This window comes from Desmodus rotundus, chromosome 2 (assembly GCF_022682495.2).
Source record: "Desmodus rotundus isolate HL8 chromosome 2, HLdesRot8A.1, whole genome shotgun sequence".
Taxonomy (NCBI): Eukaryota; Metazoa; Chordata; class Mammalia; order Chiroptera; family Phyllostomidae; genus Desmodus; species Desmodus rotundus.
This window is the reverse complement of record NC_071388.1, coordinates 6,372,335-6,390,281: the sequence shown is the minus strand read 5'-3', so window position 1 is coordinate 6,390,281 and position 17,947 is coordinate 6,372,335. Positions and strand designations below refer to the sequence as shown.

Sequence of the window (17,947 nt, the reverse complement as noted above, 5' to 3'; positions counted from 1 at the left end):
CGGCCACTGAGGCCCCGCCCCACTCGCCTGGGTCTGGGGCCGCGAGATGGCAGGCGGGAGTGGGGGCTTGGAGAGCGGGGGCGGGGCAGAGTGGTCGAGTGACGGCCCGCCTCACCTATTCAGGGAGCAGACCGCGGTGAAGTGGGCCCTGCAGCCAATGGGAAGGGGAGGGGGGCGGCCCGCCAGGCGAGGAGGGGGAGCGAGCGGCTGGGGGACGCGGGGGGAGGAGGAGGCGGGCTCCCAATCCGGTTTCATCTGGTTTTCCCACCGCCCCCATCGCGGGTCCGAGCAGTTTGGGCAGTGGGAGCAGCTGTATCGGACAGGCAGTCCAGGTTTGCGAAGGTTCCCCGCGCGCCGCGGCCCTCAGGCACCCGGCACGCGCCCGTCCCACCGCCACGATGCCCAAGAGGAAGGTGAGTGGGGACCGCGGCCCGCACACGCCCCCTCCGCAGCCCAGGCCAGCTGCGGCGCTCTGCGAGGCCCAGGCCTGGCGCGTCCACGGCGGTGCTGGGCCCAGGGGGCGCCCCGGGACCTGCGACAGGCGGGCGGGCGCCCCGCGGCCTCGTGAGCAGTGGTTCGCGGTGTTCGGCAGCCCGAAGATCCGGGTGGGAGATTCGAACGCAGCGGCGGCGGGAAGCCCCTGACGTCACGCGGCTGGGCATTGTTCTAGCGGGCGGGCTTGCGGGGCGCTGGGGCACTATTGTTTGCGGGTACCTCCCACTCGTGGTGTGCTTCCTTCCACAGGTCAGCTCCGCTGAGGGGGCGGCGAAGGAGGAGGTAAGCACCCTGCTATGCGGCCTTGGGGGGGGGGGTCCGCTTAGACTGCGTTCTTCTTTTCTCGCTCATTTTCTTTTTCTCTCCTAAAGCCCAAGAGGAGATCGGCGAGGTTGTCAGCTGTAAGTAAAGCGAGCCCTAGACCCTGTTTCTTTCCGGTGGGATCGTGCCCAGTGAAGAAACTCAGTACTACCTTTGCTTTTCAGAAACCTGCTCCTGCAAAAGTGGAAACCAAGCCAAAAAAGGCGGCAGGAAAGGTAGGTTTGCAGCTCACCTTGGGCCCGCGGTGTCTCGCACTGCTGCTCAGCGCGGGACTTCCCCTTCATACCACGCTGGGGCCGGGGCCCAACATCTGGACTTGGAATGACTCAAAATAATTCATAGATGTCATTCTTCTGAATGTTGGAATTCACCTTTTCTACTTAGTAGTGTACTTTAATAACTTAAGTAAACATCTGGAGGGGAGGTCTGGGTAAAATGTAGCCATAACTGCCCTGGCTTACGGAAGTACAATGTGACATTAATGCTGCTGCAGAGATTAGGAGGCAAGATGACTGAAAATACCAAATGTTAATTTGGGCTTACAAAGGAAACATTCTTTGTGTTGTGTACGCATGGTCAGTGTTTATGGTTGCACGCTCCTGTTTCTTTAGACAGTAACAGTGGAGCTGGGAATGAGGCCAGGGGAAAGGGACTCCAAGGGTTTGGCTTGTAAAAAGTTCACAAACCAAGGTAGGGGGTCGTATCTCAGGTGTGTGGGGTAGGTAAGGGCTGTGTTCCCTGAGAACGTGACTATTCGAAATGTAATTTCTGTGCAGTTACATGAAGAAGTTGACTAAATCATTTTTTTTCCTTGCAGTTAATCATGACGGTTGTTGCTCTGGAATAGATTTATGATGGCATTATTCACAGTGGCAGGTCTTTGGAAAGAAGTTCCCCGGCATATACACATTTGAAAGCTTAAGTTGGAAAGGCAGAAAATATGTAAATCGTTGGTAGCTTTGTTTTTGGTTACAGCAGTGAAACCACCCTCTGCTAAGCTCTCCATGTTCTTCAGGGGAAACTCATGGTGTGATTAATCTCTGTTCACTCAGAACTTAAGTGAAAGTTTGGTATTTGCAGTCTCTTCCACAAAAAACATCCTTAATTGCTGTCATCCCTTTCCTGAAAGTGTAGGTGGAAGCTTAGCACTGCACAAAGGGGTTCCCCCCCCTCATTTCTTTATTTAAACATTGTACAGGGCTGAGTGTAAAAATTTTGACTTAAGGGGGGTTCAAGGAAGGTATAAACATAGTATGTCAGCATAGAATTTCCCACACCAGAAGATAATGCAGAAATTCTCTGTATACGAACCAGATGACCGCTGGAAAAAAAAAATAGCGGATCTTCTTGGAAAATGTTGGCAGGAACAGTGTAGTAGTATTACCCATCTTCTTTTATTTGCTTTTTTAATAGACCAATTGGTGAAATACTATGCCTGTTTTTGTCTGTGTTTTGATCTGTCCTAACATTATTTTAATGAAAACAGTTCAAACTTGATAACTCCAGTTTAGGACATAAAACTTAATATTCAAACATTTTTCTTCCTCTCAGGGGTCAACATGTAACTCTTAATGTTGGTGTTCCTTACGGGAGCAAACCTGTCAGTTGCTTTTCCAAAGGAAAGGGTGGGAGGTGTTGGCTTTTTTTCCCCCTTTAGTTTGTGTAATACACTTTTGTTTTTATAATTGATACATTTGTTTTCATAATTGATCTGTTTAAAATGTTAAACAGAAGGTAAAGCTTTTGAAGTATTGATTGCCATACTACAGGTTACACATGGTGTCTTCAAAACATGTATCCCACTGTGTGCTCCTGACTTGGATAATATTAAAGGTGGTATGCAGTTCAAGCCATTACTACATACTATATTTCCAATTTTAAGGTTTTACATTTTTATGTCATTACAGTAGTGGTTATGAAATTAATGAGAAATCTACAGTTTGCAAAACAATAGTTTTTAAGTACAGGAGCGTTTGTGACATTTCCTGGTAGCAACATCTGTAGCAGTGTTATCACAAATGTGTTTGTTTACATAATTTAGTATTTGTCCTAAAGATACAGAATTCTTACTAGCCATGCTGTCTTTATGTATGGAATGCCACAGCTGGTACAGAATCCATTGCATGGATTTTTACTTCCTCTCATCATTCATGTTTGTGAGACCTACCTGCCTGTCTTTGTGGCCATTTAACTCAAGTGGTCAGTGTTGATAGCGGTCTTTATACAACTTACCTATCAACTGACCTAACTTACCATCTCTATTTTCAGGAAACATTAAAATATTTCTTAAGCTTCCTCCCCATTGATGGATGATATCCAGAAGTATTGTTTTACATTGCTTTAAAAGTGGCTTAAATTTTGAACCTGTTTTATCATCATACTAATTAATGTGTGCTTTCAGATTCTTCAAATACCTAATTGATAACGATAAACTCAAAATTGATCCTTTTAGCTACTCATTATATGATAGTCAACCTGAGCCTACAACATGGTGCTTTTTTCAGGTGAATGGGCTCACTGTGAGGGTAAATGTCTTGTCAGGACAGTGGACATTTGACCATTTGATTGTTGCTCAGTTTGGGAGTTATGGGGGGAAGAGATTCCTCCAACTGTTCTTTACCTCATTTGTTCTGCCATGTGGAAATTCAGAGAATAGTGGGTGATGGAGAAGATGTTGGGAAAAGTTGTGTTTGGGCTTTATGATGACTAAATCATCATACGAGTCTTGATAGGCAAGTCCTGTTACAGTTCTCCTTAGACTTGGTTGTCCTGATTACTGGGGGTGGCCCTTAAGGTGGCTCATTTAAAAAATGTGTCTCACAGGTCGGGCCAATGTGTGGCAGCATTAACATTGCCCCTTTTGTGGAAAAACTATAGCAAGTCAGAAAACATACATTCTTATTCTATCATAGGACAAACCTGCAGACAAAAAAGTGCAAACGAAAGGGAAAAGGGGAGCAAAGGGAAAGCAGGCCGAAGTGGCTAACCAGGAACCTAAGGAAGATCTACCTGCGGAAAATGGAGAAACTAAAAACGAGGAGGTTTGAATGTTTGTGTTGTTGGTCTTTAACTCTAAAGAGTAGATAATAAATTGTATGCTTTCATGTAGGTGATGAGATAGTCTTTATAGTATTGAAAGTTTTGTGCAGTAAATTATTTTTATGAATTAGTTTATGCTTGAAAAAATATATATGTAAATGGTTTCTTTTTAAGTGAGTGAACAAGAAATTCTAATACATTTATGACTTCACCAATAACAGGTGGATCATCTGATGTACATGGGGTTCATTAGTGTAAAAAGGATTGACGAATTGGTGTGGCACTCATTTCTCTTTCACATGACCTCAGGAGTTTAAGTCTCTTCTGTTTTTCAAATTGCCATCTGTAGAAATGTTTTAATCTTGTTTTTATAATCTGGATATTGCTTTAAACTTTAAAAAAATCTATTCTCTTCATATGGCACATTTTTACCATTTTTGTTTCTAGTAACATTTGGTTTATTTGTCCCAAAAGGGGCCAGTTGTCTAGGACTAAGTAATAACGTAGATCAAGCAAATAAAAAGGAACTAAAATAAGCAAATACTAGTGTACATGGTAATTAAGTTCACTTTCTTAATCTGTATTCTTTTAAGCTATGATGAAAAGAGGGTTTTCAACTTGTCTTTTTATAGGGCACATTTTAATGTAATCGTCCACTTCTAAATTATGGAATTTGCAATCACAGTTTACTTTTAATTCCTAGCTGTAACCACACATCAAATACTATGTGATACAAGAAGACATTACTAACCTAATACATTATCAAATTACAGTTGATTCTTGTTATTTGTGGTGGTTATGTTTTATAAGGTTGCTGTGAATTCTGAACAGTTGCAAATAGGGAAAATACAGGGTTAGATTCCTGCAACGCCTATCACAACATTTCATCAAGTGATCAGTATATAACCTTATTTTCCGTATGTTTCTGTTTAATATGTGTTGCTGATTCATTAGCATTGAACTCAGGGCCAAAAAACCCCAGTGTAATTCATACCTAAATGAAGCTACCCCACATGTATTTTCTCCATAAGACACAACACAACATCAGCAAAACACCCACACACAATATGAAATGTGTGGCACCAAATAGAGCATGAAAAAGATGCTTGTTTACAGTATCAGAACTGAAACAAGAACTCAGCCCTTGGGGATGTGCATGTTGGGTGATTCCGGTTATTGGTGGTCTGTGTCTCTATACAACCATGGAAGTGCTGTGAGTATCGATTTTGGGATTACAAATAAATTTTAATGAGCAGGTAAATTTACAAATGCAGAATCTACAAATAATGAGGATCAACTGTTTTTAACACGTTTGGTGTTATTTATATATATATATATGTAAAACTTAAGCTGTGTAAAATGCTAAAGCTCTCAAAGATCAAAGCAATAACACAGAAACCAAATGTTTAATCTTATCTTTTTTTTTTTTTTTTTTTTTTTTTTTGCAGAGTCCAGCCTCGGATGAAGCAGGAGAAAAAGAAGCCAAGTCTGATTAATATCATATATCATGTCTTATCAGTGGTCCCTGTCTCCCTTCTTGTACAATCCAGAGGAATATTTTTATCAACTATTTTGTAAATGCAAGTTTTTTAGTAGCTCTAGAAACATTTTTAAGAAGGAGGGAATTCCACCTCATCCCATTTTTTTAAGTGTAAATGATTTTTTTTAAGAGGTGAAATCATTTGCTGGTTGTTTATTTTTTGGTACAACCAGAAAATAATGGGATATTGAATATGGGAGGCTTTGATTGTCTTGGGTGCCAGCTAAACATTCCATAGATGGGGGCAGCTTTTATATCCTATAATACAAAGCATACTAAATGGCAATTTGGAGTCAGTTGTGCATTTACTATGTCTCGAACATTTTAAATTACTTCTATTCTCATGTTTTTGGTAGAAGTGTTTCCTAAAGAAAACCACTCCTTGATCTTGGCTCTCCCTGTCAAATCTGTGCACTCTAACATCTTTGTTGTGGTAGTCCAGTTTCCTAGTGACCTTGTCAATGTGCTGTGAAAGATTGGAAATTCGATTATGTAGTATATATATTAAATTGTGAGTTAGTCGGGCTTTGATGTAACGGCATATCAACATTTGCAGATATTGGTACTTGGTACTCTATTAAGGAAATTAGTCCCCAAATTTTAAGCTGGAAAGTCACTGGAATAACTTCAGAAAAGAATCATAACTACATTACTTTACATTTTTGGTACGTATGTTAAGAATTGTGTACAAATTGAAATGTCTGTGTACTTCAGAACAACCAATAAAATCTCACTTATGAAAAATGGCTTAAATTTTATTTAAAAACAATTTCCATATACTTCCAAAGTTTTCTTAAAATTTGAAAGAGTAGGGGTTTTTTTAAAGATTTTACTTTTTTCCTTAGAGGGGAAAGAAGGAGAGAAACATGAATTGATTGCCTCTAGCACACCCTCAACCAGGGGCCTTTCGGTTTGCAGGCTGGCCCTCAACCCACTGAACCGCATGAAGCAGGCTAATTTTTCTGTGACCCAACTTGAACATCTACATTGCACATTGAAGGTGCGTGTGTGATTGAATTGGTTATAATGGTGAAATAGTCCAGTGTCCTCCGAAGCAAAATTCGCTGTTCACAGGAAGCTTGTGGGTACTGACTGAACTAGAATTAGACCTAGTGTGGTTTGTATTTGCATGTTTTTGAAATTTGCTTTCCTGTATATTGGACTTGGCATTTTGCCAACTAAATAGTCCTTTTTTTAAGAAGTGGTTGGTATTCAATGCCTGTGCTGATTTGGCAAATCCAAAAATGGGGCCAGAGAAAAGTACCTTGCCAAGGTTACCACTCAAGAGGGGGGGACCCTGGAACAACATACAGATTTCTCAATAGGTTATTTTGCCTGTGAACTGATGAGTAGGAGGCAAGGGTGCTTTAAAAACGAGTCCTAGGGGGTCACGGCTCTGCAAAGACAGCACAAATGACAAACTGAACACTCTCAAACACTACATAACTTTTTGTGCCAGAATTTCTCTAGCTCCTATTTGTACCAGTTAAAGAGATACTTAAAAACTAACGAATTTTAACCCATCAAGCAGTGTTCATTTGTAATACCCAACATTCCTCACCCCTAGGAATGGTGATAAATTGTACAGTAAAAATTTTCTCAATTCTGAATTCATTGCTATTAATTTTTCTTAAAAAATAGTACAACAGTGTTTTGGGTTTTTTTTTTTTTTTTCTTGTGGATTGATACCTAGAAGAAATTGTCTTCTCTAGAAAATTCGAATGGAAGTACTTCCAGGTCCTACTTGCTTTCAGCATTGCCCTTTTGTGATAAAATGAACCCTCAACTGTATGTACTTTGTTGTCAAAGAGAAATAATTGTTTAAAAACATGATCCACTTTGAGGTTTGTCTGGGATCAGTATTAAAATCTCTTGCCCTTTGAACAACTAGTTGAACAAAGAACTGAGTGGTAAGAACCGTTCATTTCATATCAATTCAGGCATCCAAAGAGGTAAGGTAACTTTGAATAATGATGTAAACAGATCAATCTTTAATTGAGAAAAACCAGTTAACAAGAACCCTATCTTCTGGCTTGTCAGAAGTTGAATGAAAATCAGGACTTACGGCACGGAACCTGGTGCCCAGTACTGAGATTAGTCATGGAGCGCCAAGGGGGAAGGTTCGGTTGCAGCAGCAGTCTGTTCAGAAGTGTGTGGAAAAGTATTTTCAGTGGTGGGGGCCGGAATTAGGGGGACAAGGCAGGTGCAGGGAAGACAACTGAATATGTGTGTAATTTAAGTATGCAGAAGTAACTCCTTAGGAAAAGCCGGGTCATGCAGAAAAGAACATCCTCAGTTCAGTTACTAAAGTGCATTTTTCTCAGATCTTTTTCTGTGCTTATGTGAATTAACAAATTGCTATCATCCTATTTTGTAATCTTTCTCAGACTTAATGAATATAATTCTATAGCATTTGTAAGTGTTGTGTAGTAGTTTGAGAACTTAATTTGTCAGATGTAGACATTTCCCTCTGTAAAACAAGCATGGTGAAACAAACATGGGTAATTTCTATTAATTTGACAGATCCTGAAGATATATCTGCCTATCACAATCAGCAGTCATTCCATGAGTGTGTAGTAAAAATACTTACTCGCAAGACAGTTGAATGTTTCAAAACATTAGGCTTTGAATAGGTGAGGAAGAGTCTCAGATTATGGGAAATAGCTCAGTAAAAAGCTGGTTTATGTTAACAGGAATGGTATGTAAGATTTCATTTAAAAAAAAAACTGAAAAAATAAAATCATTTAATCCCAGAAGCTGAAAGTAATATTTCAGACATGGCAAATTTCCTTCATATATATTTGGGTTTTTCTTTGTGAAATGTTTTAATACTTGCATAATAGTGAATTGTGTGGTTATGCCATAGTTTGGCTGTTACAGTTAGGTGTGTGTTTGGTTTTTGAATCAGGGATAATTTTACCCACAGTCAAAGGCAGTACAGTATACTGAGCCCTACGTACCAATCATTCCCAACAGCCAGCACACCGTTGTCCATCCGGCCCATCTAGATTATTTTGAAGCAAAGAAAGATGAATATTTTTCAAATTTGTATGTGTAGGAAATTAAAAGTGAACAAAATGCACAAAAAGCAAATATAGTAAAAATTTCTTATCTTTGAAGTTTTACACGTTTTATCAGGATTGGATGCAGATTCAATTTAACAAGAAGCTGTTATTTTTAATCCAGTGTGGCTAGTTTCATCTTTGGAATCAACATACGACTTTCCAGGTGCTGATTCAACATTGATTAAAACAAAGTATATGGGTATTTTAAAGTTTTTTGAGGGCATGGAAATGTAAAGTGATGTGATTAAATGATACAAAGGCATTAGGGAGAAGGGAAGCCACAGTACAGAGATGCAAAAAGTTACTCTCAGCATGGTGCCACTGCAGAGTTAGGGGCGGCCACGGCACCTTCTTGGTTGTAGATGAATGTGAGCCCACCAGGGAAGTGGGGAGGAAGGGTAATAGGGCCTAGTAATTCCTTACTGAGGGGGTCTGAGGAGATAATGCATTCCCTGGCACACACTGCCTAATAAATGTCCGCTGCGATTCGTCAGTGATTTTCAGAGCTTATAATAACTGGATTCCTGGAGGATTCCCTGTTGCCCCCCGCCTTTACAACACAGGATAGGGCAAAAGCAACGGTTGTGAGTATGCAAAACAATTTATTCTTGTATTATTACTTATTAATTATTATTTTCCACATGAACACCTGTAAATCTACTTTTGCCCCACCTGTACATGTTATTAAGTAAAGCACTAGAAAATAGATTTAATTAACTTTAAGTTGAGAATTACCATTGAGAAGATGCGGTTGTGGCATCTTACCAGGATATGACATTTAAGTCCAGTGTTCCCTCGCATTCTTCACTGGAAAGATGACTGTCGTGTCTTAGGTTTAATTCATCACTGTAAATAATGTGAATATTAAATGTTATATCTGAAAGCACTTTGTTACCCGTAGAAAATTCTAGCTGAAAAACACATGAAAACCAATGATAAATTCGAGTTACATGTGTACAATTGTAAAGACACTCATCTGTTACGCACGGCTCGTAGAGAGGAAAAGTTGATCATCTTTCATGCTTGGACGTGTCTGCATCAGGATGTGGTTGCATAGTACAATGGGCAAGACCATAATTTTCACCAGGGCTGGTTTGGGTTTTCCCAAGCAGTATATTTCAAGATAGTCTTAACTGTTGTAGCATGATTTCTCACTTTTGCTTCACTTCTTAGTTCATTGAATTTTTGAAGCCAGAGTGAACTAAAGATTAAATTCAACAAATTTAACTGAGATGCTGTGAATAAAGTGGTCTCCTGTCTGGCACTGGACCTCACTGATTTCCAGAACTTCTGGGCTTCCAAATGGGTCTGCATCAGAGTCAAGTGCACAGCTCAGTGGTCTTACTGTGTGAACACCAGCGAAATCCATTGCCATAGCTTTTTTCATTTCGGAAAACAAACTCTGTACCCATCAAACAATCATTTCCCATCTCCCTACGCCCAGCAACCGCCGCTCCACTTTCCGTCTCTGTGTTTCTGACCACTCTACGGGGCTCATCTCAGTGGGACCGCACAATTTGTTCTGTGACTGCTTATTTCACTTAGCATAATGTCCTCAAGGTTCGCCCCTGGTGTAGCCTGTGTCGGAAATGTCCTTCCTTTTTAAGGGCAATATTCTATTGCATGTGTGTATCGCATTTTGTTTATTCAGTCATCTAACCTTTAAAGATTATTGTTTATTTGGGGGCATGTGTTCATGGCATTATAGTCACATGGAAGTGTTCTTATTCTTAGTAGGTACATACTGAATTATTTGAGGTAAAAAGTCCTGATGTGTGTGGTTTCATTTCAAATGGTTCAGCAAAAGAAATAAACAAATGTGGCAAAAAGTAAACAATTGGCCCTCACTGGAGTAATTCAGTTGGAGTGTCATCCCATAAACCGAAAGGTCATGGGTTTGATTCCAGGTCAGGGCACATAGCGAAGGTTACTGGTTTAGTCCCCAGTAAGGGCACATAAGGGAGGTGGCTGATTGATGTTTCTCACATTGATGTTTCTTTCCCTCCCTTCCCCTGGCTTTAAAGCCAATAAGCATCTCCTCGGGTGAGGATTAAAATATAAAAAGTAAACAATTGATGAACATGAAGGATATATAAGATTCCTTTATACTGTTCTTTCAATTTTTCTATAGGCTTGAGAATGTTCAAGATAAAAATTTGAGGGGGGGAGCAAAACAACAGAAAAAGAAGACAATCATTTGGTTAATAAAACATTGTTAGGCTTGTGCTTAGAGGTTGCTAAACTTGGCATTGAGTTTATTTGGAATCTTGAAATAAATATTTTTTAAATGTGTATACTTTTGCCGAGGCATCTAAATTTAGCTACAGGGTTGCCATGGAGAAATATTTGCCTCTTGAATCAGACGTTGAAAGGTAGAGTTGATTTTGGCAGGGAATACCTTACCTACTGGCTAGAAGAAAATGTTCTCCCTCTGCTAATATATTTGAATTTTACAGTACGACTATTCAGAAAATGCATTTACTGTTTACCTAATAGGAGTTAGGACAGAAGTTGTCCCTCTTCTGGAAGGGAGGAGCAAGAGGTAGTAGCCAAAAATATGGGATAATAATAGAAAACTATAGAGAGCCCTGGCTGGTGTGGCTCAGTGGACTGAACACTGGCCTGCGAACCAAAGGGTCGCCGATTCGATTCCCAGTCTAGGGTACATGCTTGGGTTGCTGCTGGGTCCCCAGTGGAAGGTACGTGAGAGGCAACCACACACTGATGTTTCTCTCCCTCTCTTTCTCCCTCCCTTCCCTTCTGTCTAAAAATAGATAAATAAAATCTTTAAAAAGAGAGGGAAAACTATAGAGAGAGGATGAGGTGCATGCTTGGTGTTGCAGACACAGAAAGGCTCTAATTCTAAAGTTACTTATATAGAGAGGAGCAGAAGACAGAATGGGAACTACGTGAATGGAGTCAGAAGGACTTGTGAGCAAAGACAGACTTTTATGGGTGGGGAGAGTGTTTAAAAAATAAAGTGTACATTTATTGTAGATGACCCTGAAGACGTAGAAAAGCACAAAATAAGAAAACAAAACACCACCACCATTTCACCACAGAGGTTAGCATTTGGGTCTGTACATATGAATAATGATGGTGATGGTGGTGAGCAAACGTTTATTGTGCACTTGCTGTGTGCCAGGTGCTATTTTAAGCAGGTACCCACATTTTCTAAGTTAATCAGACAACTCTGTGAGGTCAGAACTATCACCCTCCTTTTTTACTAACGACATCGTTACCATGTTCACCTGATTTGCCCACAGGATCTGGTACCAAGTGGAGACCAGAGTCACGTTCCTGTCATCTGACCACTGAAGCATTTGGTATAAAATACTGTGTACATTTGCGTGTAATAGATGCCTTTTACCATTTCAAAGAGCTAATTATCTTGATGATTAAACAAAAAGCACATTCTTTGAGCATCTAAGTTAGTAATGGGATCAATGAACTAATTCAGCAAAAATGTGTCTTAGTCTAGGCAGGGTGCCTAGAACATACATTGCCTCATATAACCATTATGGAAATCCATGTGTATTTGTTATTATTTACCTTTTTCAGAAGAAGTGAAGGGATTTCCCCCCCCACCCCACCCAGGGATGCCAGCTAATCAGGGCACATCCACGTGGTGGCTGTGAGATGGGCCACCTTGGCGAGCTGAGCTGCATTTCCCAGCATTCTCCCCTCTGTATTTTCACGTAGAGTGAGTTACAAAAGCCCTGTCGCAGCACGTTGGGAGCCAGAGCATGTGGACTTTTACACTCAGCAAGTCCATGCAGGGCATCCAGGAGCTATTGGCGTTCATATGCCCACCCAGCCTCTCCGGAGCTACTCTTAACACCTGCACCCCACCCCGGATTCTCCAGGTGTGACTTGCCTCTTTGACAAAGGGTGTCACCTTCTCTCACAAGACACCCACATCCTCAAAGTTGGAGGCTGGCGGAGAGACACCCCCATGGCTCCCACCTGTCATTGTGGATTCCAGTCTGTCCTAGATTTCCCCACTTTCTCTTCCCTACTTCCTGCGCTGTGGGCTTCAGGCTCAGTGTCAGAAAGGAAGACAGCAAGCCTTACAGAGATTGTGTAACCAGCTTCTACAATCGCAGGTCGAATCCTTTGGCACAGACCCCGTGATCTGCTTTCTTAGGTCGAACCCCAATTATTGATGGAAGCCAGAAACTTAAAAAAAAAAATTGTGGCCAGATGGAAATAACTTCGATTATTCATATTTAAATATCTTGGAGTCACATCTGAACCTTCTTTTGAGAATTATCTATGCTAAGAAGGAAAAGAGAGGTATCTTTTCCAGAGTCTGAAATTTTTGAACAATGAATGAAGTAGTTTCATGTAACTTAGCAAATTATTATTACTGGAGATTATTAGGATCCTACAAGTTGCTCCTGGCACCTCTTGCTGCTGTAACAAACTTGCTGGCTTCACACAGACATTAGTTTACAACTGTGGAGGTCAGAAGTGAAAACTGGGTTTCAAATGGTTCATAATCAGGGTGTCTGCAGGGCTGGTTCCTCCTGGAGGCTCCCGGGAGGGTCTGTTTACTTCCCCTTTCCAGCTTCGCCCACATTGCTTGGCGGAGGCTCCTTCCTGCAGCTTCAAAATACATCTCCAACCCCTGCTTCCCTCCTCTTATCTCCTCTAGGATTCTGACTCTTGCTTTCTTCTGTTAAGGAACCTTGTGATTACACTGGGTTCACCCCGATAATCCAGGACAGTCTTCCCATCTTGAGACCCTTAAGTAAGTTACGTACAAAGTCCTTTTTGCCATATAACAGAATATACTTACAAATTCTGGGGGGTTAGGATGTCGACATTTTGGGGGAGCCATTATTCTGACTACCATCGGAACCATGGAATTTTTCCTTTTGTCTCTTTTCTCTTAATGTAAACTTCTTTTCAAAGTACTATAACATAAAGTTAGAAAAGTGCCTAAGTCATACATAGGGCTCAATGAGTGTTTCACCAAATGACTAATAAATCCCAAATTAAGAAAGAACATACCCAGAACATCAGAGGTGTCCCTCCTCTGCTCACTCACCCCTCCCCAAGGGTACCTGCTATCCTAACTTCTAAATGCCACACGCTAGTTTTGCTGGTTTCAAACCTAATAGCACAGAATGTCATCAATTGTGTCTGCCTTCTTTTGCTCAATCCGTATATCTGCGACAGTCATTTAGGGTGCAATTAAAAGTGGCTCCCCAGCCTTCTGAACGAACTCCAATTTATCCATCCATTCTACAATTGATGGGCACATGGTTATTCCAGGTGCGGGACTGTTGTAAGTGGTTCTGCTATGAACATATTTGCACACATCTTTTGATGAACACAAGTGTGCATTTCTGCTGTGTATAACCTGAACAAGGCAATGCTGGGGTCTGGGGTTCGCATACACTCAGGGTGTCATACACAGCAGGTACTGTGGAGCCCACTCTCAAAGTCCAGCCCTCCCTGTTATTCCACCCCTCCCCCATCCATGCCCCAGGAATGAGGTATGGAGTGAAATTCAGTACTGGAATGAGGCTGAGGGATCTGATGACTTGGTTGATTTTTAAAATGATGCAATTGTAATGGTCTATTTTGTTTTAGGTTATGACATAGGTCCTTTGAGTCAAAACAGTGTGTTAAAGGGCACACCAACGGTGTGTTAAAATGTACAGGATGCATTCAGGAAAATACTGGGGTGTTTTGTATTTGCACTCTCAAGCCAGAAATTCATCTTGACCCAATCTCATCACCAATATTCATGTCTTAAACCTTCCGAGGCTTTACTATTGAAAGTTAAGGTTATATGGTGTTAGACTAAGGATCTGGGTAAGGATCTGGGCTTTGTCCGTAAGTATAAAAGAGGGACCAGAAAGCTCTCTCTGGGCTGCAAACAGGGTGTCAGATATCATGGACAGAAAATGAGAAGATCTCGCTGTAGGCACCCAGCTTACATGTAGCCATTGCATAAACAGTCACAAAGGGCTTTTGGCTGTTTAGCTCAGTGAATTGAGTGTGGGCCTGCAAACCAAAAGGTTGCAGGTTTGATTCCCAGTCAGGGCACATGCCTGGGTTGAGGGCCAGGTCCTCATGAGAGGCAGCCACACGTTGATGTTTCTCTCCCTCTCTTTCTCCTTCCCTTCCCCTCTAAATAAATAAATAAATAAATAAATAAAATTAAGCAGTCCCTTCCTTCAGTCCTTCACCCCTTCGTAGTTTCTCTCCACCTTTTCTCCCTTCCCCTTTGCAGACTTCCGTTGGGCCTGCTGGGGTTGCCCTGCCCTCCCAGAAGCCCCAAGGCTCTCCTTGTGAGCAGGTAAGGCCGGTTTTCTTGTTTCCCATCTCTGCAATCAGCAAGGCCCTGAGGGTCTGGCTGTGCTTGGCTGAGGGTGCCAGGCATCTGTGCTCTCTTCTTTGGGGGCTCCAGAACAAAGCCTCTGGCCATGGAGGACAGGTCATGCGGTACTGTGTGGCAAAAGCAGACATGCAAAAGATGTAACAGGATGTTCTCTCCCCAAAGCAGCCTCCGTTCCTGCTCCTGAACATGCTCTCTTCCCCTCTACCTCTCTCCAGACTCTACTTTCTTCCTCCTTTGAGAAGCCAGGAGGCCCTTCTCCCATGGGGCATCTGTGGGGGGAAGTTGTAGAGGGGGACACGGCCCTCCTGGCCTCCAAGTTCTGGCCTTGTCTCCATGGCAGCCCTGGAACCTGCGAGGGCCCCCATCTCCAGGTATGTTGGGGCCGTCAGGTTTTGTGGGCTGTCCTCGGAATAAACCACACCAACCAAGAGATTTATGAGTAAATGTTGAGAGCATAACCACCTTATATTTGAGGGCCTATCTTGTTGAGACATTTTTCATTAAACATCCAACAAATATTTACTGTGCATCTACCATTGTCAGGTTCCGTTGTAGCTCTAGAGACATATCAGAGGGAAAAACAGGTAAAAATCTCTGCCTGCCTTCAGAGTGGGAGGAAGCAGACAAGAAACACACAGGGCAGGCAACTTTTCCCGCAGGTTAGAAGGTCAGAGGTGCTGTGGAGGAAAAGGAAGCAGGAAGGAAAAAGGGAAATGGGGACACAGGGTGAGGGCAAGCTTTATTTTTATTTAGAGTATTTTGGGTAGTCAGGGAAGGTCTCACTGACAATGCAACATTTGAACCAAGACTTGAAGGGGGCGAGGGACTGAGCCATACTGTGTTCCAGGGGAAGAGGGTTCCTGGCAGATGGAACAGCAAGTACAAAGGCCCTGAGCCAGCGGCAGGCCTGGTTCACCTGGGGCCATCAAGGCAGCCAGTGTGGCTGGAACAGCATGAGAGGAGGGGAGAGTAGTGGGACAGGAGGTCAGAGAAATACTGAAGAGGCCGGCCTCATATGACCTGGGCTTCTCCTCTGGTCAGATGGGGGCCATTGGAGAGTTCTGAGAGAGGAGGGCAGGTCTGGCTCAGGTTTGAACAGGACCCCTTCAGCTGCCCGTGGAGGACAGGTGTTAGCGGGATAAAGGCAAGCAGGAAGACACTTAGGAGGTTGGGTGCTTATCAAGGTGTGAGAAGTGCTTCCACTCTAGCTATACAGGGTCCGACACAAATAATGCCCCTCTTTTATTACAAAGTCATAACCATGTAATTCTGTAACACAACAGTATCACACTCAAGCACACCATATAACATTTTAGGTGAAATGTTCAAATTATAACTATAAATTATTACGCCCATATTGCTACCAACCACACTCAGGCACGCCTTACTTCTGCCAGACCCTGTACTTTGAAGGTGAGCTCATTAGAGCTCACTGATGGACTGCCTGTGTGATTAAAAGAGAGGAGATTCTAAGATTTTTGAAAAAGGGACCAACAAGGGCCAAAGTGACTCAAGAAAGAGTTTGGGAAGGAAATAGTGTAGGGATCTTGGTGGGTCCTCTCAAGCAAGAGGACAAGCTGTAGAGACAAGGACGAGACAGGAGAGCAGAGGGAGAGAGAACTGGAGAGAGGATGTTCTGGGCAGAGTGAGAATGTGGGTTCCTCACGGACAGCTTTAGTACCTACCTGAGTTCTGGGAGAAAAGAGAAGGCAGGATCCTTTGGGATCACTGAGCAGAGTTAACGATGCTAGCTAGCATTGGCAAGGATGTGGGCCGAGCTCTATCGGCAAGGGATGGCTCCCACCTGCCGCAGAAGAGAAGCCCGAGTGCTGAGGGGCCAGGGAGGGAGGGGTGTTAAAACCCAGAGCGGGTCTGTGTGGAGAGAGGGCTGTCCCTCTTGGACTGCAGCCTGCTGCGGAGGAACTGCAGCCCCCGCCGACCTGCGGCACGGCAGGAAAGGAGCTAGGAAAATAGAAACCTACCCTCACTGCCCTCTCACCCATCCATCCCCTGCTGGGCCTCCTAGGGAATGAGGCCCGAGGGCAAGAGCGTCCACAGCCTAGTGCCCTCAGGCCGGGGCACAGCAGGGGTGCAGCTTTAAAAACAAAGTCAGGATTTGGAGATTAGGTGATAGGGCACTAGAAAGGGTTGAAGAGAGAATGTGGTAAATTGTACTTAAGGAAATTTAAAAGTCATAGGATCAGTTAGGCAGGGAGTCTAGGAGACCTTTGAAGAGGCTCTTTGATAACTGGGGGAACTGAGAGAAAATGAATCATTTTTATGCAGCAGCGTCCTGCTGAGAGCTAGGCACTGCTCCAGGAGCTTTACAGGCAGGCATTCTCTCCGGAGAGCAGAGGCTCACAAAGCCACCCATGCGTTCTAGCTGTCTCCTGAGGATGAAATAAGGTTGAGCGCAGTGCCCGGGATATAGAAGCACTCCCTAGCTTAGTTACCCCCATTGAAACGGTTATGGATAAGAACCAAAAGCAAACACCGAGCCACAGAGAGGTTGCTCAACCAGTAAGTGGTATTCAGACATGTTCTGATTCCAGCTCCCACGTTCCCAGCGGCTTGTCCACCACACTGGAGAAGAGGCAGTGAGAAACGTTGCAAAGGGACACGTGGTGAGACCTGGAGACCGACGTGGGCCAACGCCTGCCCTGTGGGAGCACACAGGGACAGAAGACAGTGAGTGACGAGGGAGAACCAAAGCTCCAGAGGAAGAGATAAAAGTGGAAACAATTTGCTGAGGGAGGCGGGGACAAGTAGCCTTCAGGGGACAGCTGGTTAGGTTAAAGGGAAGAAAAGGTCCTGAGGGAAAGCCAGGGGGTGGAGGAGGGGCCTTGGGAACTGGATGCAAGTTCTGTAAGTGACTGAGGGCTTAAGAAGTCAGATTCATTTTCTTTTCTTTCGAAGTCCTCTGGAAATCTATCAAGATGTCAACTCGTCTTTTCCTAGGGGATTTATCTGACAGAAGTCAGTGTTTACATCATAGTAACTGCTGTAGAGAAGGCTTTCAATACGGTTGTTGAATAAATGAAATGAAGCAGGTATGGCATGCCCTTGACTTCAGCTGCCCATGTAGATCAATAGAGTCAGTGTCATCTACTTAAAAAAAAATGTTTTAGAGAT

The 17,947-nt window shown here is 42.9% G+C and overlaps 1 protein-coding gene across 2 annotated transcripts; it reads left to right on the top strand.

Annotated features, from left to right (window-relative positions):
* The first annotated feature begins 11 nt into the window (after positions 1-11).
* On the top strand, positions 12-6,139 carry HMGN1 (high mobility group nucleosome binding domain 1). 2 transcript variants are annotated; one of them, XM_053917212.1, is made up of 7 exons: positions 12-141; positions 293-413; positions 745-777; positions 867-896; positions 981-1,031; positions 3,729-3,857; positions 5,304-6,139. In XM_053917212.1, the coding sequence occupies exons 1-7, from the start codon at positions 47-49 to the stop codon at positions 5,349-5,351; spliced, it is 507 nt and encodes a 168-aa protein (XP_053773187.1). In that variant the 5' UTR covers positions 12-46; the 3' UTR covers positions 5,352-6,139. The 2 variants fall into 2 exon arrangements, with proteins under 2 accessions (XP_053773187.1, XP_024417477.1); XM_024561709.3 differs by having other exon boundaries at positions 29-136.
* The last annotated feature ends 11,808 nt before the right edge of the window (positions 6,140-17,947 follow it).

What these genes read in the sequence shown, in the direction of transcription:
- HMGN1 (XM_053917212.1), top strand. Translation starts at nt 47, where the DNA reads ATGGCAGGCGGGAGTGGGGGCTTGGAGAGCGGGGGCGGGGCAGAGTGG. An exon ending in AGGGGGCGGCGAAGGAGGAG is followed by an intron (nt 778 to 866) that starts GTAAGCACCCTG and finishes TCTCTCCTAAAG; the next exon opens with CCCAAGAGGAGATCGGCGAG. An exon ending in GAGAAACTAAAAACGAGGAG is followed by an intron (nt 3,858 to 5,303) that starts GTTTGAATGTTT and finishes TTTTTTTTGCAG; the next exon opens with AGTCCAGCCTCGGATGAAGC.